This window comes from Hydra vulgaris, chromosome 04, assembly GCF_038396675.1.
Source record: "Hydra vulgaris chromosome 04, alternate assembly HydraT2T_AEP".
Classification (NCBI taxonomy): domain Eukaryota; kingdom Metazoa; phylum Cnidaria; class Hydrozoa; order Anthoathecata; family Hydridae; genus Hydra; species Hydra vulgaris.
Window position 1 is genome coordinate 30,326,444 of NC_088923.1, and position 17,041 is coordinate 30,343,484.

Here is a 17,041-nt window from a genome sequence, read left to right on the forward strand (position 1 = left end):
AATCATTAAACTGAGTTTTAGAGCTGTACTTTCATTAGGAATTAACAGAAGAGTTGCATAGCCACTATCAAAGAGGCACAAGCAAAAACATATGAGAAGAGTCAAGATGATCCATCATCTTAGGCAGGAAACAATGTAACAGGTTTACATCTAAGCCAGCCTAAAAGATAAAGAAGGGGTTCGAAGCTGGTTAGAAGAATTATTCTGCTTACCCCTAAAGCCTTTGCCTTTGCCCTTGTGATGATCCTAAACATGACCAGACCTGGGTCAGGTCAGGTTCAGGTTCATTCATAATCATCATTCATAATTCAAAATCATCATTTCAAATCAAATTCAAAATCATCATTCATAATTCAAAAATTTAATCAAAACAAAACTGAATAATAAGTACTATTACCTGAAAAAATTGAAAATAAAAAATAAAAATTCTACAAAAAACAAATGGGGTAACTAACTGCTTATATTTCAAGTCTTCTGATGTTACTCATTTCTTTCAGAAACCCTCTCCCCTTCTATAACCATCCTTGTCATTAATATTATTAAACTTATTAAAAATGATTAATTAAATGATAAATTATTGCAAGTAAAATAATCATTAATAATAAAATCAAAATAGGCATTTAAGAATAACGAGATGGAAATGTTTTAAAAACATGTTACAGCATTACTTTATGTTAAACAATTTATTTGTAATAAAGTAGTTAAATATAAGTTTTGAAGTTTTGGAGATGACTTCCCCTCATTATATTTAATTAAAACTTCAACAGGGTACTTTTTCATCAAGTCAACAAATAAAAGTGTGTGCAATCAATATTAAAGTTAAGAAAAAAAAAATCTTTTCTATTCATATTGTACTTGAAGAAATTTAACTGTATCAAATAACTAAACTGTATAAATCATTTTTCACTTAGTGTAGTATACCTTAAAACACCTTTTTTGATGATAAAATTTCTGTAGACCCACCTGCATAAACCAGCATAAATTAAAACATCTTTAAACTGAATAAACTTACCTCTTCTAATTTATGATCTTCATCCATCAGACTTTCAAACTAAAAAAAAAAAAACTTAATGAGCTAATGTACTAATTATGAAGCTGATGTGCTAATATTTATTGTACATTTTTTTGAAAAAAAAAAAATTTTTTGTCAAATATATTCATATTATGAATTGTAGACCATATTATGGATTGTGTAACTGATTATGTTATGCAATTATATATGTACATAATACATATATACATAATACATATATAAATAATACATATATACATAATACATATGTACGTAATATATATATATACATAATACATATGCATATAACACAATAAATACATTGCAATACTTTAATAATAAAAATGACGCCATCATATAAATAATAGCTGACTGCAATTATGCTATTGCCTGCAACAGATTTCTTACAGCTCTTTAATTTTGGTAAAGCATTTGACCTCGTCAACCACACTATTCTTATGCACAAACCTGAAATTACCCTGCCACCTTAAGTATCATCTTGGATTGCAAAGTAAGTAAACACATCATAAACAGCATACTCAACAATAAGTCTACTGACTAGAAAGATGCATTTTTAGGAGTGACACAAGGAAGCATTCTTGGTCATATTTTTAATTTATGTACTAGACATATGTAACTACCTCCAGAAAGGTAATACACACAAAAAATGCAGATGATATTCATGTTTACATACTTGATAATAACCCTTTCCTTCCATTAGAAGTAGTCTTTAGTCTTTAACACAGTATTAATGCAGCAAGCATTTTACATTTAAAAAATTAAAATTATGCATATGCGAATAATATTTTGGTGAAAAACTTTTTCGTTTTGTAGTATATAAGTTTAATGATGGTATGCTGATAAGATCTTAACCAATTGCAACCAAATGTATATATACACACACACATATAAATTTAGGCCTCGGCAGGGGTAAATGAGTGCACGAGTGGTGAATCCTCTGTCTAAAATTGGATTGGTGGGCGATGTGAGTAATAAGCATTTTCACAAGCTTCTTTGATATTTAGATAAAAAAGCTCACAAATAAAATAAAATTGATTACGTTTTAGTTAATAGTTCTTTAAGTTTTACATTGTAACTTTTTGTATCATATCATAAATACATTCATCGGCAACTGTTGTTTTTCTGATATTTATTTATTCAAGCATCTTAATGTTTTCTTGAAAAATTGTTAAAAATACGTTGCATTTGACCAAATTGTTTAAATAATTTTTTTTACTAGAGTTTAAAAAATTTATTTGAAAATTTTAGATCCCTTTTATATTGAAAGGATTTATTATCTTATAAATATAATTTTGTGTTGCATTTCTTCTTATATTTACATTTATAATATCTCTTTGTTACTTTTCTTCTTTGTGAAACATTTTTTTTCTAATTTGAAAAGTTTAAAAATTGCACTGAAATAACTCCAAGCAAGAAAGCAAGTAACTATAAGTAAAGAATTGTAATTAAATTTTAATTGCAGGTGCGGGCAAAGACCAACTTTTTAGTTTGCCATGTAAGTTATGTATGTATTATTTTGTTAGAACTCTATGTTTGTAATATTTTGTTAGAACTTTATGTATGTAATATTTTGTTTGAACATTATGTATGTAATATTTTGTTAGAACTTTAGAAGTCAAACATAAATTAAAATGAATATAATTATAAATCAAAAACAAACAAATTTAGAATTTTAAAATTATTGTTTTGAGGGCTTTCAGTTTTTCTTTGTCTGCTGCTTAAACTCTAGAAAAATTTAGAAGTTTGCAAATGTAGAAAAGAGTTCCTTCTGATTCTTAAATACAACAAATTTTGATTTTTTAATACCCTACTTGGTTTGCTCCTCACTAAAAAAAAGTTCTTTATCTACCTGTAATATATACTTTAAAAATAAATTGTTTGCAGAAATTTAAAATCCAATAAGAAATAGAATCCTTTTTGTTATGGTTCATTTTTCAATAACTGACCCTACCCGTTATATTTTGTGAATAAAAGCTTAATGTGTCATATTTTCATTATTACAAATGCATAAATATGTTGTTGTTTATGTATGTCAAAAATAACTTTTTTCAAAGTTATTAGCTTTATTTTTAAAATTCCAAATAAAACCATTGGATGAAATGATGTCACAACCCAGTGTGTCATCGTCAAAATCATAATGGTGTTCATATAACATACTAAGAACCTCTAGTTAAATAGTTTTTAGTTTGCAAATTGAAGATAGCATCTTTACAAGCAACTAAAAAAATGTAGCTAGATCTAGAGGCTATAAAATTTTGCTAGGACTACATGCTATAAAATGATGCTTTGCTACAGGCTATAAAATGTTGCTAGGGCTACGGGCTATAAAATAGTCTAGAAAAATATTAATATTATCATATATTGAGGAAACTATTATGTAAAGGTATATTAAAAGACCTTTTTAGGTGTATTATTAGGTAAAGGCAGAAATGTAGTCAAGGCAGTAAAGCCCAAGACTAAGACTAAGACCAAGACATTTGGGCTAAAGGCCAAGACCAAGACTGAATGCTTCAAGACCAAGACATAAAAAATCAACCCAAAACCAAGACCAAGACTTTGAAAGTTTTTACAAGACCGGGATCAAGACTCTTATTGAGAACAGAAAGATGGGGTGATCTACAGTTTGTTATTAATAACTAATTCATTCATTGAGTTGATATTTTTCGTAAGAATCAAGAAAGTAAAAGACAGTAGAGGTCCAAGACCAAGACTAAGACCAATACTCTAGGCTTTCAAGACCAAGACTAAGACCAAGACTTTAGGCTTCAAGACCAATACCAAGACAAAGACAGTTAAATATAAGTCTCAAGGCATCTCGAGACCAAGACTTTGGTTTCGAGAACTCTGAGTAAAAGTTTATATTTTTAGGTATAAGGTGTATTAAAAGATTTATAACCAATTATCAATTTTTTCCGATTTTATAAACACTCTTTTCCATTTTAATGGAACAAATATTATTGAATGAAAAAAAAACTATTGTAACATGCATCTAAAATCCTTAAATGGGCTATATCTCCTTTTAATTACAACTCTCAGCACTTTGTTTGGAATTCAAAAAAAACTCTTTTCTATTGTTACAAGAAAAATACTCTTGAATAAAAAAAGTTTCACTTGAGTGACAAAACATAAAAACTGGTAGTCTCTTTAACCACGATTTTTAATAGTCCTAACAAACTATATTAAAAATAGTTTTAAACTTGTTAAAAAAAAAAAAGAAGATTTTTTGTATATAATTTTTACACTTATTTAAATATTACCAATTATACCTCAACATTGTATTCTTTTTCATTGTATTTATTTCTTATATAAGATCTAAAACATAGAACAACATTTTGTTAGATTGTAATATAGTAAAACTAATTAAAACAAAAACAGATTTTTAAAATAAACAGACAGTAAATTTGAAGTAAAACCATATATCTAAGCAAAAAAAAAAAATTTTCAAAATCCCATAATTGTTTTTATTATATACAAATCCAACATTGCTATTTATAATTATTTAATACCAGAAGTCAATATAGTAAATTTAAAGTGAACAAAAACATATATTAAATTATAAAAATGTGCTTCATCAAACATGACTGAAATAAGCTGATAAGATTTGATTATTATGATTGATATGATTTTTGGCTTATTTTATTTGTTTTTTATATTTTAATATTTATATTTTCTTATTAATATTGCGATGATTGCGTGATTTTTATTATCATTATTGCATATCTTTTATTATCATTATTGCATATCTTTTATTATTATTATTGCATAGCGCTTGTGATTCTAATAAATAATTCACAAAAATGTTCATCGAAAATTTAAATTGTGACCTTTTATTCCACAACACAAATCTCTACTTATAACTTATATATAAATTTATACTTATATACAATTTATATATATAAATTTATACTTATATACAATTTATATATACAAATTTATATTTATACTTATACCTTAAATATAAATTTTTAATTAACAGGTTATATTTAAAACTCTTATTTAAAAGCAATTTTATAATTTTATACGGAAAAACTTACCGCGATTGACCTTTTCGTAAAAAACTTTGAATGATAGTCCAACATCCACAACATTTTCTTTCTGAACACATTCTTTAAACTAAAAAAAAAGAATGTACTCAAACTATATTGAAAAGTCTATAAAATTCTGAAAAAAATTAAATTAAAATAAAAAGATATTTATTATAACTAGATTTTATATTTGTAACTACACAAACGAAAAATAATCAAATAATACTTGTAATTACGTAAAATATAAAAAACACCTTGAAGTTGCAAACCATGCATTTTTAGTTTTGTGAAAAACAATAAACCAATGCTGAAATTTAATTGTTAATAGCTCTGTAAAAGAAATATCAGAATTTTCATTATAATTAGATATAGTATTCACATATTTTGTTTTAGTCTCTTAAATTTAGAACCATTTAAGATTATTTAATCTGTAATTACTGATTGTTTTATTTCTTCTCAGAATAATTTTTCAAACTTTATGCATAACAATGACCTATGTGTTTATAAAGGGTGATTCATGTAGATGATAATGGCACAATACTAACACTCATCAGATTGTTAGAAGAAATTTGCTGATTTTTGCAGTGGTTTGTGTGCCAGTTCCATGTCAAGGAATAGCCACTGAGCCTTTATTAGAGCATTTGAATAGGTGTCACTGCAGATCCATTGGCATTTAGAGGCTACTGTGAACAAAAGCCAGTTATTTTGTATGAGAAAATTGATGCAGACTTTTCTGGAGTCATGGCAAATAATTTTAGCATTGATCAACATTATTGGCATGATCCTAATACAGCAAATAGCATCTTTTATATGTATGTTATAACTAAATGTCAAACAAACAATCTCAAAATGTTGTTAACATACAGTATTAGAGTTTATACTACAATGTAGTTTTATATCCAAATAAAGACATTATGGTTATTCTCATTTTTGGCACATAACTTCATAAGCGAGAGGTTTTGAGTTTGATCCCCACCACATCCTTGGTACTACAGTGCTCAACTAGTTTTTCCACACAGCGGCCTTGTTCGTTAAGGTTCGTATTTTAGAGTTATAGAGTTGAGAGAGGGTTATAACCACAATTAAGCAGCCTCCTCATTTGTAGTGGCCTTCTTGGCCTTGGGGAGGTGAATAAACATAAAAATAAAATTAAAAAAACTTCAAGAAAAAAAATTATAAAATGTTATTGACCCAGTATTACTAGTAAAAGTGTGCCAGCTAAGAAATTTACAAAATACCAGTGTCATACATAATGGATTGAATGCTCTATAAAACTTGTAACTGAGGAATCTACTGCAGTGGTTGGACAAACATCAAGACATGTGTTTGATAGACAATTTATTCTAAAAATTTATTATAGAAATTAATTATTAAAAGTTTTTACAATTAATATATATATATATATATATATATATATATATATATATATATATATATATATATATATATATATATATATATATATATATATATATATATATATATACGTTGTATCTAGCGCAACGGTACCCTTGCTTTAATTTTTTATCTTAAAGTCACGGTAGTAAAGCTTGATTGGGATCATGTTCTTCACTTAAAAAAGTTTTTAAAAATGTTTTTTAACTATTTTTTATTGAAAGTTATTATTATTATTGTATATTGAAAGTAAAATTGATTTTTATTATTTACAAACATTGACTGATATAGGGATAGGCGCAGTGAGTGTACATACATCGATTGATTTAGGGATAGGTGCAGTGGAGGGCACATACATCGATTAAGGGTTTTGGTTTGGTCATGCATTCTTTAAATAAAAGAAAAAATTGACCAATCAGAAATCACTACCGTGACTTTAGGAAAAAAATTAAAGCGATGGTACTGAAGCGCTAGACACAGCGATATATATATATATATATATATATATATATATATATATATATATATATATATATATATATATATATATATATATATATATATATATTCCATACAAAGACAGATTTGAGATTTATAAAGATAAAGAATAGAACCCGCAGTAAGAAAGTGACGAGCACTATAAAGATATGTAACTTTAGCATATGCAAATTTTGCAATGGATTTGATATATGATTTCCAAGAAAGATGTTAACTTAGATGTGAGAATTTCTGGGAGATAATTAATGTAAATTTAAAAAAGTGTAGGGCCAAGGATAGAACCTTAAAGAACCCCTCAAGTTACAAGAAATAAGGAATGCTGTCCATCAAGGACAACTCTTGTACAACAATTGGCAAGGAAGGACTTAAAAATGTTACCTAATATACCGTAAAAAAAGACCAACCTGCCAAACTTTATCAAAGGTTTAGAAATGTCGAGAGCAATAGCTCTAACCTCTACACATTTATCTAATGAACAGTAAAACCTATCAGTTATTAACATTAAAAAAAATCAGGAGTAGAAGAAGAAGAAATCCATATTGATGATCAGTAAGTTATTAGATTCAAGATGAGAGATTAAGTATTTGTTAATTGAAGACTCAAAAACTTTGCTTATGATGCTGAAAGATGCAATTTTTATTGGATGATTGCGATTGGGAGATTGTGATTTTTATTGGGTTTATAAGGTGAGGCAACAAAATCTGCAACCATGCAAGAGAGGTGGAATAACAGATTTGAATAACAGATGAAGTACAAGATTTTGTGACCTGAGAATAGCGAATTTGGCGCTAGATAAAATCTTTTTACAACTTTTTCTAGCAATAATAAACAGATACAGTAAAAGGATATGACTTTGTTGAATGGCAAGTCAAGAGAGCGTGAGTTTTGGTTGATGGAACTAGAGATAGTAGCTCCTTTAAGCAGCAACCATGACAGCATTTGTAGAAAAGAGAAAGAGATGCAAGTTTAAGACAATGGTAGAAAAGCTCAAGTTTGGCAGATAACAGGGTCAATGACACCGAGGGTGAGGGGTGGCCTCCCCCTCCTTCATTTTTTCTTAAGGATCTTTTTTTTTTTTTTAGAAAATACAAGATATAGAGGACTTTTTTTAGAAATTGACAACTGTGCCCCTCCACTTCAATACCAGTGTTGTCAGCCATGGATAAAGCAGGTCCAACTATGTTTACATTACACTTTTGGACCTAGAAGAGAAAGAGTATTATTAAAAAAACCAGCTTAAATATGACAACAGTTTTATATACAGGGACAAATGAGAGATTTGTAGAAGTAGAGGATAGAATCAGGACTAAGATAATGGCAAATATGATAAAGAGAAGCAACCTTAGCAGATTCTAATTCCTGGGACGCCAGTAGTGAATGATAGTCATTAGCAAATAAAGCCACTTTAGAATTAAGATTATTTGGAAAATCATTAATATAGATAAGAAAAATACAGACCAAGGATGGAGCCTTGTAACACACCAGATGTTGCTGGAAATAAATGATAATTTTTTCAATTAAGGACTTACTGCTTCAATCTAACACACATTAGAACTTTCTTGCTAACAAGTTAACATGTCAGCAGTAGAACAAAAGGATTGAAATACATTTTGATTTTTAGAGAGTTAAACCCAAGATGAGATATTAAAAGTTTGTTCATTAAGGATTCAAAGAGTAATACTTAATAGTAGTAAAAATACTGATTGGATAATAGTTAGAGTGGTTTGTACTATCTTTAGATTTAAAAAAAGTTGGAACCACAGATGCCATTTTCCAGCTGAAAAGAAAACAATTTTTGGTTCCACAATTGTAATAGTTTAGAAAGTAATGAAACGAGTTCTGGAGAACACTTTTGTAAGACTGTGACAGATTTGTAACACTGCTTGTTTCATCAGTTAAATTCAATCTTGCCTGACTAATTTTAATGCCATTCAGCTAAATGTCATCCTTTTACTGTAACTGTTTCTTGATACTCAAAAAACTTTTTGGCAAGTTTTATAAATAACACAACTATAACAACCAAGCCAAAACTTAAAAAAGTCACTCAAAAGCATTAAAGACTTTAAAGAATTTTTAATCTGTTAAGCCAACACCAATTCTAATAACTGTACTGAACATGCAGTTAAAGTGATAGAGGATTTACTTTTATTGTAAAAGCATCAGAAAACTTAATAGTTTTTTATTTTGTTTCTTTTTTGCTTATTTGCCAATAAAAACTTTCTTTTAATAAATAAACACTATAAATCAGTATTTTTTTGTATGTATGTATGTATGTATGTATGTATGTATGTATGTATGTATGTATGTATGTATGTATGTATGTATGTATGTATGTATGTATGTATGTATGTATGTATGTATGTATGTATGTATGTATGTATGTATGTATGTATGTATGTATGTATGTATGTATGTATGTATGTATGTATGTATGTATGTATGTATGTATGTATGTATGTATGTATGTATGTATGTATGTATGTATGTATGTATGTATGTATGTATGTATGTATGTATGTATGTATGTATGTATGTATGTATGTATGTATGTATGTATGTATGTATGTATGTATGTATGTATGTATGTATGTATGTATGTATGTATGTATGTATGTATGTATGTATGTATGTATGTATGTATGTATGTATGTATGTATGTATGTATGTATGTATGTATGTATGTATGTATGTATGTATGTATAACTGTTATTTTATAGAATAATAAGCTATCAGTATTTTCTGCATGCCATATAACAACATACCTTTTAACATCCTTTTAAATTAAAAACATTACACTTTTCCAATTTAGTTTTAAGTAAACTTATGCAGGTTTGTATTAACGCATTAAGTTTTTAAAACATTTTGTAATAATTGGTTATTCCCCTTTATAGTCTGTTGGTTGAAAGAAGAAAGTAAAACCTTAGTTTTGAGAAATTATTTCTTATTATGTACTATATTTTTTATACTAGTTTTAAATCTTAATTAATTTCTCATGACCACGTAGGGTTTTTTACCAACTTAAAATCGGCGAATATCAACGGGTTAATTTTTGGACAAAAAATAGCAAAATAGACAAAAAATAACAATCCTCACTGGCACACTAAAAAATAAACTCAAAACATATTGGGATAAAAGCAGTTTTCAAAAGTTTTAAAGAGTTTTTTTAAAAGCATCTACGTTTATAGTCTGGACGCTACGTGTAACTTTTTCTTGAAAATGAAGTGGACATTACAAAAACTACTTAAATAGTTTAAGGTTGATATCTTGAATGAGAAAAACTTTACGTGCTTTTCTGAAAGTGCTTAAAGGGTCAAATTTGGTACTGATGACGTCATGCTGATATATTTTTTTTAAATCAAACTAAAAAATACATATTTACGTCAAACGTTAGATAACCTCTTGAGAAAACCTTATAATAAATAATAAAATCTTGAGAAAAACTTACGAGCAATTCTAAAAGTGCTTAAAGGGTCAAATTGGAGCCCTTACTTGGTGCTGATGACGTCACGCTAATAATTTTTCGAAATTTCGTGAAAGAAAAAAAAAATAACCAAAAAGATTTTCGTGAACAGATTTTTAAAAGGGAAAATATTACAAGGGTCGAAGTTTTTGATTGATGACTTCATTTACATCAAGGATAAACACATTTTCGGTTTTTTGCATGTGTGTGTGTGTGTGTGTGTGTGTGTGTGTGTGTGTGTGTGTGTGTGTGTGTGTGTGTGTGTGTGTGTGTGTGCGTGCGTATATATATATATATATATATATATATATATATATATATATATATATATATATATATATATATATATATATATATATATATATATATATATATATATATCATATAGATATTCAACCAGTTTCAGAAAATCCTGAACTTGTATCGGAATCAGTCGAATAATATTCTGTTAAAGTGTCGTCCCAATCATTTGTGTTTTCACAAGACGAACAGTTGCACAAATCCGTACAAGTCAATCCATGCGATCGACAAAGACAAACCAGTGTTTCACATTTTGACTTTTTACACGCACAGGAAATTAACTGCAAAACGTCTTCTGGAGCAGGTGGAATGAGCATCCATTCAACCTCAAGGTGATCGCCAATTTCTCGCCATCCATATCCATTGGGTTTTGGAATATCGGGATTTGCCTCTAGTGATTGTTTGACAATTGCTGTTACATACGAAACTCTCTTGCAATGACACATTAGAGCATCCCTAGTAGGTGGAAGCTTTTGAGGTTCCGGAGCTTCTTTCTTGGCAATAAACTTGAGGTATCTTCCTTCGTTTGTATCACTACATTTCAATCCATATAATTGGCATATAAACTTTTCTATTTGGTTGAAATGGGTTGCATCAAAGATAAAAGAGTCCCCAACCTTGGAAAAAATTGACTTGTACTCTTCAGATTGTCTCATTAGTTTGAGGAATTTTGACTTGCCAATCCCGTAAAATGCACTTGTATAATCGCTCCCGCTAAATGCATGAAGAGCAGGAAGAGCTTTGTAACAATCAGTACCTAACTGTGAGGCAATCAGATTTATATCAAGAGTCCGCCTTTCAGTAGAAACGCCAATATCCACAAATAAGTGTATTTTAAGTTGGTTTTGGAAGTACAAAGCGTAAATAGCAATATCTGTGTCAACTGTGTGAATGCAAACGATTTCAAAACCAATAGATGCAGCTTTGTTTAGAGCACAAGAATGCTTTTGTATCAGCCTGTTCTTGAGTTGTATGCAGTGACACAACTTCTTCGTTTGAAACCTTTATGTATAATATAATTTTATAAGATATGCTACAAAAACAGACATAACTTTTACCACGTAAATAAATAAAACAAAGTAATAATTTATTAGCTAACCTGACCGCCAACCTCGCATGTCAACTTATAAAACCGTGACTGCAAGTTTACAAAGAGCACATTTCCGGTAAGTTGTAATGCAAACCTTTCCGTATGTGACCAATCTTTTAGTAGGAATGAAATGAGCTCGGTCTTATTGGTAGCATCTTGCAAATATTTTTGCCATTGTTTAGGTTTTGCTTGTTCTCTCCGCTGAACCTTAAAATTTAGAGATGCTGATTGACTTCTTCGAGCACGTTCGAATGATTTTATCAAGCCATGTTGGTATTGGTCTGTCACAAAATATATTGTGGATCCTTTAAGAATTAGATTTAAAATAAATTCTGAAATATCTCCAAAAGTTTTGAGTTTAATGTTAGCAAGCTGTTGCAGAATTGCCATTCCATCGAAAACATGTGCAGCACTTAGAGGAACCTGTAAAACAAATTCCTCAAAGTGTTCTCGATCCACCGAAGATTCTATTGTTCCTAAAAGTTACTAAAATTACTAAACTTAATATTAATTTAATAAACTTACTAAATTGAAAATGTTACCTAAATACTAAAATGTAGTGTTTAGGTAGTATTTATTAATTATTTTTGAACGACTAATATGTTCTTAACAAACAAATGATTTCGGCTTTCAGCAACTATTTCAAGTTAAACTTCTAATTGAATAAGAGGATTTATCAATACCTATAATAACAGTAGTAAATTAACTTACGAAGAAGGTTCATCTTGTTTGTTTTGACGAGGCTACCATCAGGTAATCCCAACGCCCATGGGATAGGACTCAAAGAATAACATAGTATTTGTTTCAGAGTTAGACCTTCTCTACCTCTTGCAATAACTAGCAATCTCCCAAACATGCTTCGTTCGGCTGATATAGTGAATGATTTCTCTTTAAGGCAATACATTTTTTTCAAATTTAAATTGTTAAATGTTTGCAGACGACACTTTTTGATTGGAGCGTAAAAGGAAACTGTTGAAGATTGAATGCGCTCTCTAAAGAACCTTTAAAACTCTGCTTCCCCGATGGATTGTGCATTCAATAAATTATCTTTTAACTTATAAGGTGCTTCAATTCCAGAACAAATATTTACCAAAGAATCTCTTTGCTCAAAAGGACCCCAATTTGTCATTAGTATCAAAGCTCGCTCTACACATCCGTTGTTGAAATCTTTTCTTGATGGTTTTAGATCTTTTGGTGTTTGTTTTTTGGTTTTGATTCCCATGTCATTTTTCAAAATTGAAATACATTTTGCAACAGTATGACTTGTAAGTACCCAGCGTTGAATGGTTCCTTCGAACGTACTATAACCTTTTATTCCCCCTTGGCATTTCTGATCACGATTAATAGTTTGTTCAATGCATTGATCAGATGGAACTTTGTTAAACGTACCGCTCGTTCTTCTTACGGAGAAGTTTCCATCCCTGTTTTTAAAAAGATAATGAGTTATAAAGATTTAATTTGAAACTATTTTTAAAACTAAATTTGTTGAAATCCAAACGAAATATTTTAGAGTACAAGCTTACATAAACTGTTGATAAATACTTGGATGAGTTTTAGGAAGTTGCATCATTTCGGTCCAATAGAAAGTTAAAAAGCGAGAATAATTCGGACAATCATATGCAAAAAACCACGGTAGCATTCGGCGTGTTGCCTCCAAATGTTACCAACCTTCGCTGAACGGAGCAAAGCAAAAAAAATATTTAACATTTCAATAAAAGAAAACCAAAAAGCGGAAGTTGGTCCGGAAGTTTCAATATCTTTTAACACATTTGAGTGATCATCTAAAGTTTTGAAGAAATCATCATCAAACAACGATTTCAAATTGTCATAATTCGTCTACAAATAATCAAAGTACAATTTTAATATCGTCATTAAATTCACAGACATGAAGTATACTTAGGCAAATTTATTTACCTCCTTTAAACAAGTAATGAACTCAGGTGAGGAAGAGAAGTTATTCAACGAGGAAAAATTGTTTTCAACTAACCAACTTTCAAAATGTTTTATCCTCAGCTGGGTTAGTGCATTATACAGATATTGATAAATTCGAACGGCACGGTTATATTGCTTTCCCTTCAAAATACGCTCCAATGAACTTTTACCTTAAAAATATATAAAAAAATATCTTTATTACTTCAACCTTCTTTGGTCAAAAAAATATTTGCTGCAATATTTGCTACGTAATATAATGTCAATAAAATTTAAAAAGATAAAGAAACCACTCACCGGCTATATCAGCTTCAATTATCCAGTCTTGTAATCCGGCATCATTAAATCTTTTGCCAATAACAGCTAGAAAAATACAAGATGTGTGAAATGCACCCATTCGGAGAACAATAAATCTTTTAAGATCAATATGACTAGGGTTCATCAGGATTTCCACCGTTTTTGCATATATCGCTTGATCCATTACAACGTCAGTTTCGGAGAGACCAAGGTTCTCGGCTTTAGCTTTGGACTGGGGCAGAACTTCAAGCACTGTGCTCAAGTTTGTTGGCGATGAGTTAATAGCAGGAAGATAGCTAATAGTGTGGATGTCTTCTGATATCTTTTTAGGTGTAATTAGATAGTTAAACCCAGTCCAGCTTGGGATATCACTAGAAAAATGATATAGTAAGGTCCAAAAGAAATCCAGCTTCTCTGAAACTACCTGTAACTAACTGTCTTTTGATAACGCGTTTGTTTTACGTAGGTAATCTGGTTCTTCTCGATTATGCTTTATGTACAGAGGCAACTCTTTCTCAATTGCTTTAAAAGATCTTTCTCTTTTTCTTGAAATTATTTCGTTAACCTCGTTTTTGTGTACTTGACCAATATTTTGTAACTGAATGACAATACCATTTGTGACGTGCATAGAAGTTCCTTTTAAAGTTTCAGGATTTATGTCGTGTTGTCCCAAACAAAGGTCACAAATTTTGAGGGCTGGAGAACAGAAGGACAAAAGCTTTTAAAAATTTGATTTTGCATTGCAAAATCAAATTGATTTTGTGCAAGAAATGTTTCTAAATAATTTACTTCATCATAGGAAATTCCATGTCCTAATTTACTTAGCCATTTCACTAACTCTTTTGATCCAGTTTTTCGTTTGGTACTTAACCCTAATAACACGTGTTTAGAGCATCGATGATGACCGTTTGTTACGTTATAAATAACTTCTTCACAAAGAGAGTTTATTTTGACAATTACTCTTTTACTAACTCTAGCACAAAATAAAATTTTTGCAAAAAGTTGATGCAGAAGAGGTGGAATTTCAGTTTTAACTCTTAGTAATTCATCTTCATTAGGAGGCCATTTAAAGTATGTTTTTTTCATAGACAAAACCTCGCTGCGAATCTCTTTTGCGACATGATCGATAAGCTGTTCAATCGGTTTTGAATTATTCTTTTTTTCTAGATTCTCAATTGTTTTTAAAAAAACTTCAATGATTTTTCCCTTCTCAATACTATCGTTATATAAGAAAGAATAGCCGTATTTTGGTGACCACAACTGAACAAACCCGCCGAATTCTGCAACTACAGCATCCTGTATAGTCCTTCTATCTTGAACCTTTGTTCTATCTGTGCAGTTTTCTTTGTAAAATTCAAATAGCTTACTTTTGTGAATAATCTCTAAGTTGTCTAATACGTGTTCCTACACATAGTCGAAAAGCAAACGCATAATTGCATCTTCTGTTGTAATAAAAGAAGTTTTTTTGGGTCTTGTATATTAAGGTAACAAGACCAATGATAATATAAATCTAAGGAAATTATGGTTTGCCATTCTGTGCCTGATATACTATCCATGAGTCGTGGGTTGTCAGCTTTACTTAAAGCGTTTTCTTTTAACACGTTTGCTGCACTTTCCGTTACGCATTTTGTAAGCGTTTCATATCCGTTCCTATTTTTATTAGTCTTTTTGCAATAGCAAATGCAACATTCTTCATCCGCAATAATTTTTCCTAAAACAAGGGAATTATTTTAATTTTGAAGTAGTACATAAAACAATGAAAAACGTGAAAACTGAGGGTAATATTATTTGCTTTGCAATTCCCACCCAAAGGTTTTTAATTTACCTGATCTATCTCTTTTCCGAGCTGAGATTCTGCGCTTAGATGAGGATATATTATTCACGCCTACATTCTCGTTGCCTTTCTCTGCTCTACTTTTCCGATGTTGTAGAATGTTTAATGTTTTTATATTTACATACTTATCGTAACATCTTTGATGGAACAAGAGAGTTGCTGGGCACGCATCAGGTAGAATGTTTATGATTTTAAAGTCATTTCGAAGTCGACTATAGTAAAAAAAAATATTATTATCAAATCCATGCTATTTATTGTTTTTTCCGTACCATTGTTTTAATCAGTATATAAATAAACAAATTGAGTTGGACATTTAGTTTGTGACTTACCAAGCATTCTTAACTTTTGCAAGCGCATTTTCAGTAAAACCCCGCAGTTTGTTATTATTATGGGCAACTTCTTCTTGATGAAGTATGCAAGCATTTTTAAATTCTTTTCTAGGAACTAGATTAAGATGCTGTGTTTTTTGCTACTCGCCATTATTTACTTTAATATTAGTAAACAAATAAAAATAAATAAAACACGTTTATTTAGTAAACAGTTTTTGAAAAGTAAACATTTTTTACTGTAAACAAATAACGGGAACAAATTTTCTTTTTTAAATTCATTAAATTACAACTATTTTATTATTTTAATACAATATTAAAAAACTATTATAAAAAATTTGTTTTTGAAAAAGGTTTATAAAATTTTGCTTAAATATATTTGAATAATTATATTTAAAACATTTAATTTTACATATTATCAACCCCCTGTCAATAATTTGTAAAAACTAAATCAATGCTTTGCGGTATTCGATTTGTAAACAACATGGCGGATAATTTATACTTGAAATCCTTTCAATAAGTTGCATTTATTTTTGTCTCTAACTAAAATTATAAGCAGTTTCCAAGTGGCACGTAAAAATTTTTAAACTTCTTAAGTTACAAGGAACAAGTATATATAAAAATTAAAATGTCCACTCAAAATGTTTAGTTTTCCTTTTTTTTTTACATGTAGCGACCAGACTATTATATTTTTAAAAATCAAATACTTGAGAGCAGTGACAGATCCAGGAATTTTTGATGACGGGGAGGTAATATTTGTGAGTGGTAATATTTCTGCATTTTCTACGTGATTTTCAACCATATTTGCGTATAGGGATGGCACTTTAACTTATTTTTATGTAAAAACGCGTATT

At 29.4% G+C, this 17,041-nt stretch overlaps 2 protein-coding genes and 1 long non-coding RNA gene across 3 annotated transcripts in view; all 3 read right to left on the minus strand.

Moving 5' to 3' along the window:
- Positions 1 to 6,401, minus strand: part of LOC105848289 (uncharacterized) — a 47,538-nt gene extending 41,137 nt beyond the window's left edge. Inside the window, exons 1-4 of the mRNA XM_065796035.1 lie at positions 5,313 to 6,401; positions 5,068 to 5,146; positions 4,300 to 4,345; positions 1,013 to 1,051 (exon numbers count right to left, since the gene is read on the minus strand). Of these exons, the coding sequence (XP_065652107.1) occupies positions 1,013 to 1,051; positions 4,300 to 4,345; positions 5,068 to 5,138 (156 nt within the window). The 5' untranslated portion in view covers positions 5,139 to 5,146; positions 5,313 to 6,401. The remainder of the gene's footprint in view (positions 1 to 1,012; positions 1,052 to 4,299; positions 4,346 to 5,067; positions 5,147 to 5,312) is intronic.
- Positions 6,402 to 11,584: 5,183 nt separating this feature from the next.
- On the minus strand, positions 11,585 to 13,625 carry LOC136079746 (uncharacterized). Its single transcript, XM_065796036.1, has 4 exons — positions 13,325 to 13,625; positions 12,513 to 13,222; positions 11,811 to 12,277; positions 11,585 to 11,713 (listed from the first exon to the last, which is right to left on the minus strand). The coding sequence occupies exons 2-4, from the start codon at positions 12,703 to 12,705 to the stop codon at positions 11,615 to 11,617; spliced, it is 759 nt and encodes a 252-aa protein (XP_065652108.1). The 5' UTR covers positions 12,706 to 13,222; positions 13,325 to 13,625; the 3' UTR covers positions 11,585 to 11,614.
- A 52-nt stretch (positions 13,626 to 13,677) lies between these two features.
- LOC136079058 (uncharacterized) lies at positions 13,678 to 16,067 on the minus strand. Its single transcript, XR_010637908.1, has 3 exons — positions 15,853 to 16,067; positions 14,028 to 15,738; positions 13,678 to 13,903 (listed from the first exon to the last, which is right to left on the minus strand). It is a non-coding gene; the product is annotated as an uncharacterized LOC136079058 (long non-coding RNA).
- Between the last annotated feature and the right edge of the window lie 974 nt (positions 16,068 to 17,041).

Excerpts from the sequence above, each read along its gene's own strand:
- LOC136079746 (XM_065796036.1), bottom strand. The coding sequence starts at position 12,705 with ATGTATTGCCTTAAAGAGAAATCATTCACTATATCAGCCGAACGAAGC. Across the intron at positions 12,278-12,512 it reads AAACAAGATGAACCTTCTTC|GAACAATAGAATCTTCGGTG; the intron begins GTAAGTTAATTT and ends AGTAACTTTTAG. Across the intron at positions 11,714-11,810 it reads CATGCGAGGTTGGCGGTCAG|GTTTCAAACGAAGAAGTTGT; the intron begins GTTAGCTAATAA and ends TTATACATAAAG.